Source organism: Hyla sarda, chromosome 1 (assembly GCF_029499605.1).
Source record: "Hyla sarda isolate aHylSar1 chromosome 1, aHylSar1.hap1, whole genome shotgun sequence".
Classification (NCBI taxonomy): domain Eukaryota; kingdom Metazoa; phylum Chordata; class Amphibia; order Anura; family Hylidae; genus Hyla; species Hyla sarda.
Genome location: NC_079189.1, coordinates 277,158,142 through 277,179,455, shown reverse-complemented (window position 1 = coordinate 277,179,455; position 21,314 = coordinate 277,158,142). Strand labels below are relative to the sequence as shown.

Sequence of the window (21,314 nt, the reverse complement as noted above, 5' to 3'; positions counted from 1 at the left end):
GGACGCCATGATGCAGACAGGTGAAAGGGAGAACGGAGCAGCGGAGGTGAGCGCTGTCTACAAGGGGGGGCCTGCTATGTACAAGGGGGGACTGCTGTCTACAATGGGGGTGCTGTTTACAAGGGGGACAAGAGGGGGTGCTGTCTACAAGGAAGCAGGGCCTGCTGTCTATAAGGGCTGTGCAGTCTACAAGGGGAAGGGGCCTGCTTTCCACAAGGGGGGGGGGGTTGCTGTCTACGAGGGTGGGCAGATGTCTACAAGGGGGGGTGCGCTGTCTACAAGGGGGGGCTGCTGTCTACATGGGGAGCTGCGGTCTACAGCGGGCTGAGGCTAATGTCTGCAACTATCTATACTACCTACAAGGGGATACTACCTACTATTAAAGGGGTACTCCCGAGGAAAACTTTTATTTTTAAATCAACTGGTGCCAGAAAGTTAAAGAGATTTGTAAATCACTTCTATTAAAAAATCTTAATCCTTCCAGTACTTTTTATGGGCTGTATACTAAAGAGAAATCCAAAAAAGAAATGCATTTCTTGTGATGTCCTGACCACAGTGCTCTCTGCAAACCTCTGCTGTCCATTTTAAGAACTGTCCAGAGAAGAAGAAAATCCCCATAGCAAACATATGCTTCTCCTGACAGTTCCTAAAATGGACAGCAGAGGTCAGCAGAGAGCACTGTGGTCAGGACATCACAGGAAATGCATTTCTTTTTGGATTTCTCTTTAGTATACAGCCCCTAAAAAGTCCTGGAAGGATTAAGATTTTTTAATAGAAGTGATTTACAAATCTGTTTACCTTTCTTACTTTTTATGTAGATAGTGCAGGTGACCCATTTTCTACCGCTGCTCACCACGTAAACATCAGCGCAATCGCTCCAGAAATATTGGTCTCGCCGCCAAAGCAAATTCCCTGTTCTGTCCAATGGAGAAGTTGCTCATACTACAGCAGCCGCCTCCATTGTACACAACAAGGAACCTACATATCAGCACGGTAAGCAACACCAGAAACCGCATCACCCTGATGTCAGATTCTCTTTAAAATGTACTTGTAATTGGTATCAGCGAATACTAAAATTAAAGTATCGGTACCCGTACTCGGTCTTAAAAAAATGGTATCGGGACATCCCTAGTTTAAGGGATGTGATATTACGCAACCACTCAATAGGTGGCCGGAGCGATGTTCCACCTCAGCCACTGATTGGATGACCAGTTGTGTGACGTTGCATCACCAAATCCGGAAGCCCCGGAAATCGGTAACTGAGCCTCGTAATTCCAGTGGGAGCGAGGAAGGTTAGAAACTGGTTTTATGGGGGGCGTGGCTAGATATGTAAGAAGACGGTTGCAGGCTGCTTGAGCTCCGTGACCACGGCCAACACTAGGGGAAACTATACAGCCCAGATGGGAGCCAGGAGGTCGGGAAGAAGCCGCACGCCACAGCCAGCATCGCAGCAGGCAGCGGTTCCCATTTCTAATCTCTTTGCGCCCCTGCAGGAGCTGCCGGAGTCTGCGGGCCTCATGCCAGGGCATTCCAAGATAGCGCGGGAGCCGTTGTCCACCGTGGCTCCTGCCCCCTCCCTGCCAGCGGGCAGAAGGAGCGGGACTGATCACACTGCCTCGCCTCAAGGGACCAGACTACAGGCTTTGATGGACTTACCCAGCCTGGTGAGGTCCTCAGGTGTGCCCTCTCAGCATGCCTCTACAGTGGAGGGGGCCACCGGGGCTGCTGAACTGCCTCACAGTCCGCCTCCCAGCCCGTTCTCTGTACAAGACGGCAGCTGCAGCATACAACGGTCCTCAGTAACACTGACGCTGGCACGCACGGAGCAGGGTGCCGACGGTGCTGTGCCACACAGCCCTACACCTCTACCACAGCTGAGCATTGGATCGGAGGTACGTGCACAGGGGGCCCAACCTTCTCAGAAGACCCGTGCCCACCGTTCCCCCAACCAAGGTGGCTCCCCTGAGAGTGCTGCTTCACCCTCACAAAGTATCCCCTCTATATTCAGGAGTCCTGAGGGCTCACCTTCACAAGTCCAGCTCTTTATCATGCAGGAGGGGACACATGTAACAGGAGACACTTTTCCTGAGGACATGGACAGTCTAACAGCTGGGAGCAAGTGTCTGATTGGGGGGGCCCGGAGAAGCCACATTCCCCTTACCACTGCCTGGACCCTGCTACTCATGGAAGGCCCTGTACCTCGACTAGGGGGGCCCTTTTTGATCCGCTCCTTCATCCAGCTCACCCCCATTTCTCTGCTGCAGTCCACATGCCTGCTCTTCAAGGGACGGATACACTTTCTTCCCCTTTGCCTCCTCCGGCCCAAGCGGTGGCGCTGTCTGAAGGGACACCCTGAGCTAAGGGCGCTATTGGCCCTACTCCCCACTAAGTCAGATATGTCCGCTTTAGCTTCTGATTTAAAGTACGCCTGGAGGCAAGATTTACAACCGGTCAAACAACATATCTCTGAGCTGCAGGAGAGGGCGGGAGTGCTAGAAGACTTCTGTGCGAGAGATACAAGAGACGTTGCGTGCTCAAGACTCCAAGTGTCACGCTATGGTGAATCATTTGGATGGCGTTGAAAACAGGAGCAGCCGCAACAATGTTCGCATCTGCGGACTCCCAGAGGCTACTCGTACTCCTGATCTTTTACCTATGGTTACAGACACCAAATATTGAAATTGATCGAGTGCATCGCGCCCTGAGAGCGCAGAGTTCTGATCCTGCCCACCCAAGGGACGTCATCTGTCGAATTCATCGATACACATTGAAAGAGCAGATAATGAGGTCTGTGAGACAGAGGGGTGACATTGACTTTGATAGGGCCACCCTCCAGCTTTACCCAGATCTGTCAAGACGGATTCTTCGTCAGAGGGCCTTATTGAAACCACTTCTGCGCCTTCTCCAAGAACTACATATGCCGTACAGATGGGGGTTCCCCTTTGCCTTGCATGTCTCCGCTGGCACTATGTCAGCCTCTCTGCGCACCCCTGAGGACTTGTCATCTTTCCTGGATAGCCTCCACCTTCCCCTGCTGAGGCTGCCGGATTGGCTAACCTTCCTGAAGGACCCGTATGCCCCTCCACCTGCTCTCAGGGCCCCTCAAACCCAACGCTCTGGATGCCAGGACCTGGCGGGCCTGCTCCCACAGAGGCAGAGGCGACCCAACCCCCTTTCGACGGGGCCTTCGCTGGAGTCATAACTTCACCACGCTCAGATTGCTCGTCGCAGACCTCTGCTTACTCATCATTGCCGGCTAGTGAGACTGGACATTTTTGCCTGAGGATGCTCGTCTTTACTTTACTTTATTGGACAGACCTGCAATTACCTCAGAAGACCCGACTATACCTGTGGTTCACCCGCCCACATCTATTTTTGTAATTACCTTGGAAGAATGGTGACATTACTTTTGTTCAGACCCAACCCCCCCCCTCCCAAATAACCACCCACCCCTTCCTCCTCTCCTTTCCCCCCCCCCCCCCTCCCTTCGACTGTGCTTACCCCCACCCCCTTCCTTTCCAGCCATTTGTCGGGTGTCCCTCTGGGCTCACATGTCAATTGAGCTTCCACTGTTTTTCTGAATTCCTTTTCTCCATCCCCTCAGATATTCCCTTGACGGATCCAACTCAGGATCCCTTACCGCACTACATAAGGCCGTGGCCAGACTGAGCTTTCCGACCATACTGTTTTCTCCCCTGTGTGTGTTTTGGTTACCGCAAGGTTACTCACCTGAGCCTTCTCCCTAAGTTTACCATTCATAGGTTGGGTGTGCGTCCTGCACACCTATTTGGCAGTAGTGCTATCGCTGCCGTTAGAGTCCCCTTGCAAATTCTTTTGCTTACCCTTTTAGTTGGATTGTTCTTATTGGTGTTATTTGTTTGTCTTTGATACTGTGGTTCTACCTGAAGGTCAGACATTTTAAAGAAGGCCATGTCCTGCACAATCTTAGCCGCTACTTCACCACCTGGTTCCATAGCCCCAATGCTGACTCTCGCGCGAGAGGGGTCTTAATTGGTATCCACCGAGTTCTCCCCTTTTCTGTGATGGAGGTTCGGACAGACCCCGGGGCTCGATACCTTTTCGTGAGGGGCAAAATATTGGATCAGGTGGTGACCGTGGCATCCATATATGCTCCAAATAGTGGTCATGTCCCCTTCCTTACCTGTACACTAGAGGAACTGTCAGATTTTTCACAGGGTATGCTGCTTCTGGTAGGCGACTTCAATCTCCCCCTCCAACTGTTGCTGGATGCCTCCACACAGCGCTCATCGGTTTCCTATCGGCAACTTAGCCGTCTCAGGTGCCTGCTCCATTCTCTCCAGTTGTGTGATGTGTGGCGCCTCCAGTATTCGGGGGTCCAGGACTATACTTACTATACTAGCCCACATGGCACCTATTAAAGAATAGATTACATATTTCTTCCCCACTACCACTTACCTTGTCTCTCTTCCATGCAGATAGGCAATATCTTCCTTTCAGACCATGCCCCGGTCATTGTACGGTCCACATCCCCTCCTTAAACCCTGTTGTTGGATTCACTCTGCCCGGCGGACTTGAAGTCTACTATCACTAACTTCCTGTCCGACCACGCACAAGATCCGACCCCTCTGCCCATGCAGTGGGAAGCCCTCAAATGTGTGTTGCGCGGGGTCCTGATCAGGTGGAGAAATTACGGAGGCTCCTTGAGCAGCTGAGTACCCTAGAGGCTCAATATAAACAATCTCAACAAGAGTCCACTTTCAGGGATCTCATCAGAGTATGTCACGATATCTGTTCTCTCCTGGACGATAAATACAGACAATTCCGACAGAGATGTTCTAAAACCTCTATGAGTGGGGAAATACCTAGCTAGGGCCCTCAGAGAACATCTCGCTACATTCCCTCTATTTGCACTCTGGGAGGCGGGAAGTCCTTTTTAACCTCGGACATCCTATCAACATTTGAACACTACCACTCTGATCACTCCCACTGCCTCATATCTCCCTAACAGACTATGTCAGGCAGACTGCACTTCCCCGCCTATCTGATAGTGACATTGATGCCTTGGAGCGCCCTTTACAGAGGAGGAAATAGCTCTAGCCATTACGGGATTACCCGCTGGCAAGAGCCCAGGCCCCGACGGATACACGGCAAAACTCTATAAATCTCTAAAATTGGACTTCCTCCCCATTTTTTGCCGAACGTTTACCAGTATATCTCCAGACGTAGGCTTCCCTGCAGCTGCCCTTAGCGCCCATAATGCGGTGATACCTAAAGAGGGACGGGACCCCAATCTATGCGCCAGCTTCCGCCCCATATCCCTCCTTAACACTGATACTAAGCTGTTCGCCAAGCTCTTGGCGGACCGCCTGGCGGCGGTCCTTGGGCCTCTGATCCATCCCGATCAGTCTGGTTTCCTTCGATCTAGAGAGGCCAGAGAGGCCACTGTTTGCCGTGTTCCCCTAATGCTTCTCTCACTTGACGCCGAAAAGGCTTTTGATTGGGTGGACTGGAGGTTCATGGAGGCCTCCCTGCTCCAGATCGGGTTGGGTCCCTCAATGCTGGGATGCATTACTGCACTCTATCGCAACCCCCAGGCTCGAGTGAAAGTCAATGGATCCCTCTCTTCCACTATACATATCCGTAATGGCACTCACCAGGGCTGCCCGCTTTCCCCCCTCCTTTATATAATCTGCATGGAGCACCTTCTAAATGCTCTCCGAAATGACCCGGCGATAGATGGGTTCTATGTGAATGGCGAAACACACCTGTGCTCTGCATTTGCAGATGACTTACTCCTCTATTTATCAGCCCCCCAATACTTCCCTACCTGCCATGGCCAGTGCACTCCGACTCTATTCCCACTTTAGCAACCACAAAATTAACATGACCAAAAGTGTTGCTTTGAATATTACCCTCCCTGGGACAGTAGTCACTCACCTTCAAAGAGAACACCCCTTCTAATGGGCATCGAAGTCCATTAAATACCTAGGGGTACAGGTCCCGTCGGATCTGTCCACAACCTACTCCCTCAATTTTCTCCCAATTCTAGCGACCTTGGAAAGAGACTTGACGAAATGGTCATCTGGCATGTTCTCCTGGTTAGGCAGGGCCAATATCCCTAAAATGAACGCTCTCCCCAGACTCTTATACCTCTTCCTGACAGTCTCCGTGGCCATTCCCACCTCATATTGTTTACGCCGAGCGCTCCGGCTCCTCCTCCGGAGCGCTCGTGGCATCTTCTGCCCTGCAGCGCTCCGGTCGGCAGCGCTGACCGGAGACGCTGCTCTGTTGTGCTCGTCGTGGTTTCGATCCGCCTAGCGGGACGTGCCCGCTCGCGGATTGCACCCCGTCCCACTCACCTGTCCCGATCTCCTGCTGGGTTCCGGTGCGCGCGGCCCCGCTCTCTAGGGCACGCGCGCCGGGGCTCTCAGATTTAAAGGGCCAGCGCACCGCTAATTGGTGCCTGGCCCAATCATCCTAAATAGCTTCCACCTGCTCCATGTGAATATAAACCCGCTTCCCCTTCCTGTCCTTGCCGGATCTTGTTGCCTTAGTGCCCTGAGAAAGCGTTTAGTGTGTTCCCAAGCCTGTGTACCCAGACCTTCTGCTGTTGCCCCTGACTATGACTCTTGCTGCCTGCCCTGACCTTCTGCTACGTCCGACCTTGCTCTTGCCTTGTCCCTGTGTACCGCGCCTGTCTCAGCTGTCAGTTGGGGTTGAGTCGCTATCGGGTGGAACAACCTGGGGGTTACCTGCCGCTGCAAGTCCATCCCGCTTTGCGGCGGGCTCTGGTGAAAACCAGTAACCCCTTAGATTCCGTTCCCCTGGTACGGCCCACGCCATCACCCCACTGACACAGAGGATCCACCTCCAGTGTCCTCGCTGCATACCAGTCCGGATCCTGACACAAATTTCCACACTCACCAAGTTGTTTGGGAAATTCGTTTGGGCGGGGCTGCCGCTGGGGCTCTCCAGGGAAGTACTGTTTAGACGTAAGCGAGCGGGTGGTTTAGAGGTCACTAATTGCAGGGCCTATTACTTGGCAGCCACATTGGCTAGATTTTTGAACTTCCTCCATGGCCGCTCCACCAAACAATGGGTGGGACTTAAACTAGCTGACACTCAATCTGAAATCCTCTTCTTCCCCTGGTTACCACCAGGCACTCTCACCACAATGACACACGTAACTCTGCCATGGGTTTCCAGGGAACTGTACACGATTTTACCACGATTACATTTTTAGATCTATGTATTTCACATGACGCTTTTAATAACATTTTTACATCTACTTATTTTAAATCTGTCGATGTGAATAGCTATTTGGATTTTCATAGCGGACATTACAAAAAATGGATCCATAACATCCCTTTTAGCCAATTTCGGAGAATAAGAAAAAACTGCACAAGAGACAGTGATTTTTTAACCCAATCCCGTATTTTAAACAAACGTTTCAGATCAAAAAAATACCCGGAACATATCATCCAAACCGCATTTGAGAAAGCCAGGAACCTGGATCAAAGAAGTTGCCTAGCACCAAAACCTAAAACCAATGCTGAAAAAATGGACAATAAATTCTCTATGAATTTTATCACAACATTTAACAAAAATATACCGTCTATAAAAAATATCTTAAGGTCACATTGGCACATCTTGCAACAGGACAAATATCTTCAACAACATTTACCTGCTAACCCACAGCTGACCTTCCGGAGAGCTCCGAATTTGAAGAGTTTATTAGCCCCAAGTCAGCTACGCCAACACCGTCTCAAAACCGATGAAAAAGCTGTAAACCATGCTTTAAAATCGGGCAGTTACAAATGTTACAGAAAAAATTGTAGATGTTGCGGAGAAATTACACATGGTCTTACCCAAATCATTTTAAAAAAAACGGGAGAAAGATTTACTATAAAAAACCACCTCACATGTCAGTCCGACTATGTGATATACGTTATAGAATGTACATGCTCACTTCAATATGTCGGGAGAACCACACAACCGCTCCATAACAGATTAAATAAACACCGACACAACATTAAAAACAAATTTATGCTACATGGGGTGTCCAAACATTGTGCTCTATTTCATCCAGATATAACTAATCCTATCAAAATTACCCCTCTGGAAATAATACCACACAATGCTTCCAACAGGTTTGAACAACTGAAAAGAAAAGAAGTATACTGGATTTACAGAATGGGAACTTTGATTCCCGATGGCCTTAATGAACTTTCGGAAGTCATCCTCTAATAATAACAACAAACCTCTGAAGTCATCCCCTAACCAATCACTATCAAAAAACTATAAACAAGCAAATTTCTACAGAAGACTCAACAAACAAATAATCATCTTTAAGACAAAAAGGTGATGACAAAAAAGATTCTTCCACTTACCGAGTATTTTTCTCTCCACACTCTCTTCTCCGGATGATTGCTAGGACATCCATCACTTTACAACATCAGGGCCACATTGCCATCTAGTGGTATTTTTTGAGCAACTACACTATTATTCCCTCTCCACTACACCGCCACCTAGTGGTGGTTTTTAGGTACTGGTTCCCTTGTACATTTACGTACTACAATATTGCCATCTAATGGTCACACTTAGGTACTGTTTTTCATTCATTCTTTTAAAGTTCTTATATTCTACTAAATTTAGTGCAATACTTCCACTATTTTAACATTTATATCTCTAATTGGAATTTTTATATATTTTTATGGAATTGACTGAACAAACACTTTACCAGTGTCATGTTTATCAAAATGACACGTAGCCATGACACGTCATTTTCCGGTTCCCCGGAAGTGGTCATCAATTTCCTAACACTATAAATGTAACCTTATTTTATTGTATTGTATGCCTGACGAAGATCCCGGTTCGGGATCGAAACGCGTTGCAAATAAAAGAAACTTTTCATCCATTCTTGGGTACCAGCGCCTTCTTAAGAGGATCTCATTCACGGACTATCCCTATTGCTATTTACCGGATTGACGAGCGTCTTACCAGGCTTGGTCCTCGTGGCAGCGGTTTCCCGTTTACCTCTACACTTTGATGCTACTACAGGTGTTGTGCTCTGAGCGCAACACCTAGGGGTAAGAACCCATCTTTATGTTCACTTTTTTCATTGTTTAAACGGTCCTCACTAGGGGCGCACCTCTTGTGTTTTTTTTTGTTTGTATTAGGGAACTGTACACGACACTTCAGAGATACCTTACTAACTCCAAGATCTTGACACCAGATGGGCCGCTTACCCCTGTCTTGAACAACCCACAATTTCCACCTGGGGTTGGATGCCCTTCTTTTCTGAGCTTGCCAAACTACCCGACTCTACTTTTTATGGACCTTATGGCGGGCTGCCTGCTTCGCCCATATGAGGATCTGGTGCCAAAGGGCCTCTGCACGCCAACCCGGTACATGCAATACCTACAACTCCGACATTTTGTGACAAACGAAGATAGGAGCTTGGAACTAGATAGGCCCCTTCTCCCCTTCGAGGTCCTGTGCACTTCCTCCTCTCCAGTCCCCAGAGTGGTCTCTCAAATGTACGGCATACTCCTCGATGGGATCGAACTCTGTACTCTGAAGTTTGTGGGGGCGTGGGAGGGGGAATTGGTACGACCTTCGCCCAATCCGATTGGTCCACGGCCTTCCAGATGTGCCATAAATTGTCAATTTCTTGTAGGGCACAGGAAACCAACTACAAGATATTGACCAGATGGTATAGGGTTCCTGCAGTTTTACATAAAATGTTTCTGTTATGTGTTGGAGGTGTGGGAGGGACAAAGGAAACATGACCCACATTTGGTGGTCCTGCCCTTCCCTTAGTCAATTTTGGTTTGATGTACTGTCCCGTATACTAGCCGTAACTGGGGTACGCTATCTCAATGACCCGAAGGTACTTCTATTGACGATTCTCCCTAGATCCCGGAAGTCCCCATCTAAGACACTAGCACATCTTCTTCTGATGGCAGCCCGGATGGTAATACCCAGACACTGGAAAGAGGTGTCGCCCCCGTCGATCACCGAATAGTATAAGGAGATACACTTCACCAATCGCATGGAGGAACTGATGGCAGATTCCTCAGGTGCCTCCGCTAGGTACACTGCGGTTTGGCGACCATGGCTCGCTTTTACCGAAACCCCTCTCTTTCACACTGATTAGGCTTTCCATGTATATGATGGACCTCTTCCTGGGCCCACGTGGCCCTCCCCTTTGAACGGACGTGCAGAGGTGGTGGTGTGGCATGGGTCAGCCAGTGGCGTTCAGGTTAGTGGTTTATCTTATAGTTGTCCTGTTGTTCCTCCCTACCCATCTTCTTCTTTCCCCTCTTACCCTAAGCTGTTTCTCTTATCCTCTATACGTCGTCGTCCCCTATCGCCCCTCTCACCTTCCCCCCTCTCGCCCCATCCGTGTTCACCCCCCCCCCCCCCCTATTCCCTTTTTCTTTCTTTCTGTTCTTTTCCACCAGTGCCGATGTATGGAGAGTTTCCGACTTAGCAGGACCTGACGAGGCATCATTGATACCATCATATCATAGTTCCTGTTGATGTAATATTTTTCCTGAAACTCTCTGATTGCCATTATTATGTTACTACTTACTTATCGCTCCATTGCACTGGGGATACTGCGGTCCTGTTCTGTATGCCTTCCCTGCTTGGGTGAATATAAAATAGCACTTTAATGAAGATATGTAGTGCTCTGAACTTTATCCCCTATCCGAAGGGGATCAAACCTACATAAGTAGGGTATCATTTTAACTGTATGGACCTACAGAATAAAGGGAAGGTGTCATTTTTACTGAAAAATGCACTGCGTAGAAACAGAAGACCCCAAAAGTTTTTTCCATTTTTGTCTCAATGATTTTTTTTCCGTTTCGCCGTAGATTTTTGGGTAACATGACTGACGTCATTATAAAGTAGAATTGGTGGCACAAAAAATAAGCAATCATATGGATTTTTAGGTGCCAAATTGAAAGAGTTATGATTTTTTAAAGGTAAGGAGGAAAAAATGAAAGTGGAAAAAGGGCGAATGCATACATCCTTGCGTCCTGGTACTTAAGGACGAACGGAGTATGCCAGGGGTGTAGCTAGAAACCACAGGGCCCCGCTGCTAAAATTTGCCCAGGGCCCCCCTATCACCTGACGACCCGCTTCCCCAATCCCGGGTAACCCCTTACTCGGCTACTCAAAGATACCAATGACTACAGCACTGATGAGACACAGTCAGGAGAATGCACAATATAAGTGACTGACAGGCAGGGCCAGACAGACAAAATATAGGCCCAGGCATTTAAGAATAAGCAGACCATTTTTCTACTGTGGGACCAACTGCTGGGACCCCCACCTATCACCTTGGTTCCAGTTGCTCTCCAGCTGTTATAAAGCTATAACTCCCATCATGTCTGGAGAGTCTCAGGCATTATGGGAGTTGTAGTTTTGCAACAGATCGAGAGCCACAGATTGGGGTACATTGTCACCTATCATCACTTAGGGCTGGGCGCAGGCCCGTCGCTTCCGGACCGGCAAACCAAGCAATTGCTTGGGGCCCCGAGCTGGCTGGGGGGCTCCGAGCAGAGCCGGTGCTTGCCCGTCCTGTAGTGATGGGGCACTTCGGGGAGCCCGCACATTTCAATTAAATTACCTTTTTGTAGGGCGCGGGCCCCTTAAGAAACAAAGCAGGGCCGGCACCGGACAGGTCAGGGGCTGATGGGAGTAGAGACATCACGTGCCCCGCGCAGGCACGCATGTCTACGCCAATCACCTGACCTGTCCCTGCTTACGTCCCCACGCGAACCTCCAGCATCCTCCATGCAGTGACAGGAACAGCAGCAGGCTCACGCCGCTGCAACGATCCGCGGCAGGGTAAGTAAACTGGTGGTTAGGAGACTGCAATGGTGATGAGAGGTGTGTGGGGGTGGGGGATGTTATGGGGGTCATGAGAGATGCAGGGGTGTTATGGGGGTCATGAGAGATGCAGGGGTGTTATGAGAGTCATGAGAGATGCAGGGGTGTTATGGGGGTAATGAGAGATGGGGGGGTGTTGTGGGGGTCATGAGAGATGCAGGGGGTGTTATGGGGGTCATGAGAGATGCAGGGGTGTTATGGGGGTCAAGAGAGATGCAGGGGTGTTATGGGGGTCATGAGAGATGCAGGGGGGGTGTTATGGGGGTCATGAGAGATGCAGGGGGGGTGTTATGGGGGTCATGAGAGATGCAGGGGGGGTGTTAGGGGGGTCATGAGAGATGCAGGGGTGTTATGGGGGTCATGAGAGATGCAGGGGTGTTATGAGAGTCATGAGAGATGCAGGGGTGTTATGGGGGTAATGAGAGATGGGGGGGTGTTATGGGGGTCATGAGAGATGCAGGGGGTGTTATGGGGGTCATGAGAGATGCAGGGGTGTTATGGGGGTCATGAGAGATGCAGGGGGGGTGTTATGGGGGTCATGAGAGATGCAGGGGGGGTGTTATGGGGGTCATGAGAGATGCAGGGGGGGTGTTAGGGGGGTCATGAGAGATGCAGGGGTGTTATGGGGGTCATGAGAGATGCAGGGGTGTTATCGGGGTCATGAGAGATGCAGGGGTGTTATGGGGGTCATGAGAGATGCAGGGGGGGTTATGGGGGTCATGAGAGATGCAGGGGGTGTTATGGGGGTCATGAGAGGTGCAGGGGGGGGTGTTATGGGGGTCATGAGAGGTGCAGGCGGGTGTTATGGGGTGATGAGAGGTGCAGGGGGGGTGTTATGGGGGTGATGAGAGATGCAGGGGGGGTATTATGGGGGTCATGAGAGGTGCATGGGGGGTGTTATGGGGGTCATTAGAGATGCAGGGGGGTGTTATGGGGGTCATGAGAGGTGCAGGGGGGTGTTATGGGGGTCATGAGAGGTGCATGGGGGGTGTTATGGGGGTGATGAGAGGTGCAGGGATGTTATGGGGTGATGAGAGGTGCAGGGGGGTTGTTATGGGGTGATGAGAGGTGCAGGGGGGTTGTTATGGGGGTGATGAGGGGTGTTATGGGGGTGATGAGAGGTGCAGGGGGGGTGTTATGGGGGTGATGAGAGATGCAGGGGGGTGTTATGGGGGTGATGAGAGGTGCAGGGGGGGTCTTATGGGGTTGATAAAAGGTGCAGTAGTGTTATGGGGGTCATGAGAGATGCAGGGGGGGTGTTATGGGGGTCATGAGAGATGCAGGGGGGTGTTATGGGGATCATGAGAGATGCAGGGGTGTTATGGGGGTCATGAGAGATGCAGGGGTGTTTTGGGGGTCATGAGAGATGCAGGGGGGTGTTATGGGGGTCATGAGATATGCAGGGGGGTGTTATGGGGGTCATGAGAGGTGCAGGTGGGTGTTATGGGGGTGATGAGAGGTGCGGGGGGTGTTATGGGGGTGATGAGAGGTGCAGGGGGGTGTTATGGGGGTGATGAGAGGTGCAGGGGGGGGTGTTATGGGGGGATGAGAGGTGCAGGGGGGGTGTTATGGGGGGATGAGAGGTGCAGGGGGGTGTTATGGGGGTGATGAGAGGTGCAGGGGTGTTATGAGGGTGATGAGAGGTGCAGGGGGGGTGTTATGGGGGTGATGAGAGGTGCAGGGGGGTGTTATGGGGGTGATGAGAGATGCAGGGGGGGTGTTATGGGGGTGATGAGAGATGCAGGGGGGGTGTTATGGGGTGATGAGAGATGCATGGGGGTGTTATGGGAGTGATGAGAGGTGCAGGGGTGTTATGGGGGTGATGAGAGGTGCAGGGGGTGGTGTTATGGGGGGATGAGAGGTGCAGGGGGGTGTTATGGGGGTGATGAGAGGTGCAGGGGGTGTTATGGGGGTGATGAGAGGTGCAGGGGGTGTTATGGGGGTGATGAGAGGTGCAGGGGGGGTGTTATGGGGGTGATGAGAGGTGCAGGGGGGGTGTTATGGGGGTAATGAGAGGTGCAGGGGGGTGTTATGGGTGTGATGAGAGGTGCAGGGGGGTGTTATGGGGGTGATGAGAGGTGCAGGGGGGGTGTTATGGGGGTGATGAGAGATGCAGGGGGGGTGTTATGGGGGTGATGAGAGGTGCAGGGTTGTTATGGGGGTGATGAGAGGTGCAGGGGGGTGTTGTGGGGTTGATGAGAGGTGCAGGGGGGGTGTTATGGGGGTGATGAGAGGTGCAGGGGGGGTGTTATGGGGGTGATGAGAGGTGCAGGGGGGTGTTATGGGGGTGATGACAGGTGCAGGGGGGGTGTTATGGGGGTGATGAGAGGTGCAGGGGGGTGTTATGGGGGTGATGAGAGGTGCAGGGGGTGGTGTTATGGGGTGATGAAAGGTGCAGGGGGGGTGTTATGGGGGTGATGAGAGGTGCAGGGGGGGTGTTATGGGGGTGATGAGAGGTGCAGGGGGGGGTGTTATGGGGGTGATGAGAGGTTTGGCGGGGGTTATGGGGTGATGAGAGGTGCCCCCCCCCCTGCACCTCTCCTCATCACCCACCCATAACCCCCCCCCCCCCCCCCCCCTGGTTATAATAGTGATGAGGAGAGGTGGGGGGGAGTTATAGTAATCATGAGGAGAGGTTTGGCAGGGGTTATGGGGGTGATAAGGACACAGAGGATAAGAGGGGGTGTGTATATGTATATATGATGTGTATGCATGTGTGGTAGTATTGTATTCAGTGGATACAGTGTGGAACAGCATTATATTCAGGGCACAGTGTGTGGCAGCATTATATTCAGTGTACAGTGTGGAGCAGCATTATATTCAGGGTACAGTGTGTTGCAGCATTATATTCAGGGTACAGTGTGTGGCAGAATTATATTTAGTGGGTACAGTGTGTGGCAGTATTATATTCAGGGTACAGTGTGGGGCAGTATTATATTTAGTGGGTGCAGTGTATAGCAGTATTTTATTCAGGGTACAGTGTATGGCAGTATTATATTCAGGGTACAGGGTGGGGCAGTATTTTATTCAGGGTACAGTGTGGGGCAGTATTTTATTTAGGGAACAGTGTGGGGCAGTATTATATTTAGGGTACAGTGTATAGCAGTATTATATTTAGGGTACAGTGTATAGAAGTATTATATTTAGTGGGTATTGTGAATAGCAGGATTATATTTAGTGGGTACAGTGTGTGGTAGTTTTATATTTAGTGGGTACAGTGAATAGCAGTATCATATTTAGTGGGTACTGTGTATAGCAGTATTATATTTAGGGTACAGTGTGGGGCAGTATTATATTCAGGGTACAGTGTGTGGCAGGATTATATTCAGGGTACAGTGTATAGCAGTATTTTATTCAGGGTACAGTGTGGGGCAGTATTATATTCAGGGTACAGTGTGTGGCAGGATTATATTTAGTGGGTACAGTGTATAGCAGTATTATACTCAGGGTACAGTGTGGGGCAGTATTTTATTTAGGGTACAGTGTATAGCAGTAGTATATTCAGGGTACAGTGTATGGCAGTATTATATTCAGGGTACAGTGTATAGCAGTATTTTATTCAGGGTACAGTGTATGGCAGTATTTTATTTAGGGTACAGTGTGGGGCAGTATTTTATTTAGAGTACAGTGAGGGGCAGTATTATATTTAGGGTACAGTGTATAGCAGTATTATATTTAGGGTACAGTGTATAGCAGTATTTTATTCAGGGTACAGTGTATGGCAGTATTTTATTTAGGGTACAGTGTGGGGCAGTATTTTATTTAGAGTACAGTGAGGGGCAGTATTATATTTAGGGTACAGTGTATAGCAGTATTATATTTAGGGTACAGTGTATAGCAGTATTATATTTAGTGGGTACAGTGAATAGCAGGATTATATTTAGTGGGTGCAGTGTATGGCAGTATTATATTTAGTGGGCACAGTGAATAGCAGGATAATATTTAGAGGGTACAGTGTGTGATAGTATTATATTTAGGGTACAGTGTGGGGCAGTATTATATTTAGTGGGTACAGTGTGTGGTAGTATCATATTTAGGGTACAATGTGGGGCAGTATTTTATTTAGAGTACAGTGAGGGGCAGTATTATATTTAGGGTACAGTGTATAGCAGTATTATATTTAGGGTACAGTGTATAGCAGTATTTTATTCAGGGTACAGTGTATGGCAGTATTTTATTTAGGGTACAGTGTGGGGCAGTATTTTATTTAGAGTACAGTGAGGGGCAGTATTATATTTAGGGTACAGTGTATAGCAGTATTATATTTAGGGTACAGTGTATAGCAGTATTATATTTAGGGTACAGTGTATAGCAGTATTATATTTAGTGGGTACAGTGAATAGCAGGATTATATTTAGTGGGTGCAGTGTATGGCAGTATTATATTTAGTGGGCACAGTGAATAGCAGGATAATATTTAGAGGGTACAGTGTGTGATAGTATTATATTTAGGGTACAGTGTGGGGCAGTATTATATTTAGTGGGTACAGTGTGTGGTAGTATCATATTTAGGGTACAATGTGGGGCAGTATTTTATTTAGGGTACAGTGTGGGGCAGTATTATATTTAGTGGGTACAGTGAATAGCAGGATTATATTTAGTGGGTACAGTGTATGGCAGTATTATATTTAGTGGGTACAGTGAATAGCAGGATTATATTTAGTGGGTACAGTGTGTGGTAGTATTATATTTCATGGGTACAGTGAATAGCAGTATTATATTTAGTGGGTACTGTGTACCATCAGAGCTGTAGTCACTTGTAAGTTCTGCAGTGATGATGGGTAAAACTGTGTCCAATCTGTGTCTCTCCAGCTGTTACAAAACTACAACAAAACTACAGTGTATGGCAGTATTATATTCAGGGTACAGGGTGGGGCAGTATTTTATTCAGGGTACAGTGTGGGGCAGTATTTTATTTAGGGAACAGTGTGGGGCAGTATTATATTTAGGGTACAGTGTATAGCAGTATTATATTTAGGGTACAGTGTATAGAAGTATTATATTTAGTGGGTATTGTGAATAGCAGGATTATATTTAGTGGGTACAGTGTGTGGTAGTTTTATATTTAGTGGGTACAGTGAATAGCAGTATCATATTTAGTGGGTACTGTGTATAGCAGTATTATATTTAGGGTACAGTGTGGGGCAGTATTATATTCAGGGTACAGTGTGTGGCAGGATTATATTCAGGGTACAGTGTATAGCAGTATTTTATTCAGGGTACAGTGTGGGGCAGTATTATATTCAGGGTACAGTGTGTGGCAGGATTATATTTAGTGGGTACAGTGTATAGCAGTATTATACTCAGGGTACAGTGTGGGGCAGTATTTTATTTAGGGTACAGTGTATAGCAGTAGTATATTCAGGGTACAGTGTATGGCAGTATTATATTCAGGGTACAGTGTATAGCAGTATTTTATTCAGGGTACAGTGTATGGCAGTATTTTATTTAGGGTACAGTGTGGGGCAGTATTTTATTTAGAGTACAGTGAGGGGCAGTATTATATTTAGGGTACAGTGTATAGCAGTATTATATTTAGGGTACAGTGTATAGCAGTATTTTATTCAGGGTACAGTGTATGGCAGTATTTTATTTAGGGTACAGTGTGGGGCAGTATTTTATTTAGAGTACAGTGAGGGGCAGTATTATATTTAGGGTACAGTGTATAGCAGTATTATATTTAGGGTACAGTGTATAGCAGTATTATATTTAGTGGATACAGTGAATAGCAGGATTATATTTAGTGGGTGCAGTGTATGGCAGTATTATATTTAGTGGGCACAGTGAATAGCAGGATAATATTTAGAGGGTACAGTGTGTGATAGTATTATATTTAGGGTACAGTGTGGGGCAGTATTATATTTAGTGGGTACAGTGTGTGGTAGTATCATATTTAGGGTACAATGTGGGGCAGTATTTTATTTAGGGTACAGTGTGGGGCAGTATTATATTTAGTGGGTACAGTGAATAGCAGGATTATATTTAGTGGGTACAGTGTATGGCAGTATTATATTTAGTGGGTACAGTGAATAGCAGGATTATATTTAGTGGGTACAGTGTGTGGTAGTATTATATTTCATGGGTACAGTGAATAGCAGTATTATATATACCATCAGAGCTGTAGTCACTTGTAAGTTCTGCAGTGATGATGGGTAAAACTGTGTCCAATCTGTGTCTCTCCAGCTGTTACAAAACTACAACTCCCATTGCCAGAGGCTCTTCAGACATGATGGAAGTTTTAGCTTTCCAACAGCTGGAGAACCACTTTAACCTAGGTGATCGGTGGGGGTCTCAGCAGTCAAACCCCCACCCAAAAAAATGGCCCCGGGGGGGGGGGGTCTGGACAGGGGGTATGGGTAGGGAACACTGCTGCACCTAATGTGGGGGGGAACACTGCTGCCCCTAATGTGGGGGGAATACTGCTGCACCTAATGTGGGGGAACACTGCCAACCTAATGTGGGGGGAACCTTGCTGCACCTAATGTGGGGAGAACACTGCTGCACCTAATGTGGGGGAACACTACCAACCTAATGTGGGGGGAACCTTGCTGCACCTAATGTGGGGAGAACACTGCTGCACCTAATGTGTGGGAACACTACCAACCTAATGTGGGGGGAACCTTGCTGCACCTAATGTGGGGGGAACACTGCTGCACCTAATGTGCGTCGTATCGACGTTCGCTCACGTTGCGCTCCCAGAATTCAAGGGCCGGCGTTACTATGTCCTGATGCCGGCCCTAGAGCGTGAAGTGCATGAACATCAAAGGGGGGGGGGCCTCCATGTCCATTTTGCTTGGGGCCCCCAAATTCCTTCAAACGGTCCTGGCTGGGTGGTATACCGGTGAATACCGAATTTTTTGGGCTGCACGATATGAATTTCCCTCCATACCGCAATACCGGTTGGGCCCCTCCCCCTCGGGAATGTATTATCAGCCCAGCGCAGCGCTGTCCCCACATCGGGGAACTAATCCTATGTGACCCGCCAGCGCTGTTCTGCTCCCCCCCCCCCCCCCCCCAATTAATGATCAGCCCAGCAGGGTACTACTCACAGATGTCACTTTCAAGCATTGCCCTCTTTGTTGGGGGCCGCTGGGCGCTGGAACTCACTGTAACTCCCAACGGCTGTCCGGACATGCTGGGAGTTGTAGTTTTGCAACAGCTGGAGGTCCGCAGGTTTGAGACCACTGCTGTACGCTCTATCCCTATGCCCGGGCTGCAAAAGATACAGAAAATAAACTTTAAACTCACCTACGTCGGCCACGCGCTGGAAACTGGAACGCCGGAGAGCCGTAAGCCTATCACCGGCCGGAGCAATGTCCCGCCCCGGCCAGTGAAAGGCTGAGCCCACTGTCATGTAAGAAGCTCTGGCTGGCTTCTTACATGACAGTGCGCTCAGCCTATCACTGGCTGGGGCGGGATATCTCTCCGGCCGGTGATAGGCTGACAGCTGTCCGGCGTTCCACGCCCCAGCGTAAGGCCCCGACGTAGGTGAGTTAGTTTATTTTCTTTATCTTTTGCAGCCCGGGCATAGGGATACAGTGTAAAGCAGTGGTCTCCAACCTGCGGACCTCCAGCTGTTGCAAAACTACAACTCCCAGCATGCCCGACAGCCGTTGGCTGTCCGGGTATGCTGGGAGTTGTAGTTTTGCAACAACTGGAGGTCCGCAGGCTGGAGACCACTGGCGTACAGTATAGAGTTCCAACGCCAGCGGCCCCCCAAAAAAAGGAGGAGGGCAATACTTGAAGGTGACATCTGTGAGTAATACCCCACTGGGCTGATCATTAATTGGGGGGAACAGAACAGTGCTGGCGGGTCACATGATTTTGGGGGGGGGGGGGTCGCCGAACACCGCACGCGGGTCACATGATTGGGGGGGTGAAAATACCGTTATATACCGTGGAACCGCCGTAAGTTAAAAAAATACCGTGATACACATATTTGGTCATACCGCCTAGCCCTATCATCACTGCAGAACTAACAAGTGATTACAGCTCTGATGGGACAGTCAGGAGAAAACGCAATGATATCAGTGACCTGAGTGACGTCTTCTCTGTTGTCTTTTCTTCTTCATCTGGTCCAGACGTCAGGACTTCTTCCAGCTCCATCTTCTCTGCAGATTCTGACACCCGGACATTACAGGCTCCTCACTTTGTCAGTAGATCCTTATTCTCTGCATGAAGACAATAATCATTATTATTGCTAAATACTGTGCCCCCTGAATATAATACTGCCACCCACTGTATCCCCTGAATATAAAACTACCATCCACTGTACCTCCTGCATACTGCCACCCACTGCACCCCCTGAATATAATACTGCCATCTACTGTACCCCCTGAATATAATACGGCCACCTACTGTATCCCCTGAATATAATACTGCCATCTACTGTACCCCCTGAATATAATACTGCCATCTACTGTACCCCTGAATATAATACGGCCACCTACTGTATCCCCTGAATATAATACTGCCATCTACTGCACCCCCTGAATATAATCCTGCCACACACTGTATCCGCTGAATATAATACTGCCACACACTATATCCCCTGAATTTAATACTGCCACACACTGTATCCCCTGAATATAAAACTACCATACACTGTACCTCCTGCATATAATACTGCCACCCACTGTACCACCTGAATATAATACTGCAACCTACTGTTCCCCCTGAATATAAAATTGCCATCCACTGTACCCCCTGAATAAAATATTGCCATCTACTGTTACCCCTGAATATAATCATGCCACACACTGTGCTCTCTGAATTTAATACTACCACACACAGTACCCCTGAATATAATACTGTCACACGGTGCCCATGAACGTAATACTGCCACCCACTGTATCCTTGAATATAATACTTCTACACACTGTACCCTCTGAATATAATACTACCACACACCATACCCTCTGAATATAATACTGCCACACGGTGCCTATGAAACGTTACACTGCCACCCACTGTACCCCTGAATATAATACTTCCACACACTGTGCCCATGAATATAAACCCTCAAAAATAACCAGGCTATACGCTGTACCCTCTGAATATAACCCTGCCACAAACTAACTTCCAAATATAATAATCCCTCCATAATACTAATACTGTTACACACTGTTTCTTCTCAGTTTAGCTGAATCACTCCTGTCCTCCTCCAGACCCCTCTGTCCTCCTCTATACCCCTCTGTCCTCCTCCTGGCTTCTCTGTTCCAACCCCCCTTTCCTCCCAGACCCTTAAGTCCTCCTACGTGCTCCTCTTCCCCCCTCCCTAGACCACTAAGTCCTCTCCAGGCTCCTCTGCCCCTTCCCCAGACCCCAGAATTCTGCTCTGGGCTCCCCTGCCAAACTCTCCAGACCCCAAAGTCTGACCCATACCCAATCACCTCCTGTCCCCCCCACATTGATGAACAGTATATGTATTTG

The 21,314-nt window shown here is 48.8% G+C and overlaps 1 protein-coding gene across 1 annotated transcript in view; it reads right to left on the bottom strand.

Annotated features, from left to right (window-relative positions):
- The window catches only part of LOC130368702 (uncharacterized), a 355,350-nt gene extending 335,347 nt beyond the window's left edge, over positions 1–20,003 (bottom strand). Inside the window, exon 1 of the mRNA XM_056572793.1 lies at positions 19,918–20,003. Coding sequence (XP_056428768.1) covers positions 19,918–19,988 — 71 coding nt within the window. The 5' untranslated portion in view covers positions 19,989–20,003. The remainder of the gene's footprint in view (positions 1–19,917) is intronic.
- Between the last annotated feature and the right edge of the window lie 1,311 nt (positions 20,004–21,314).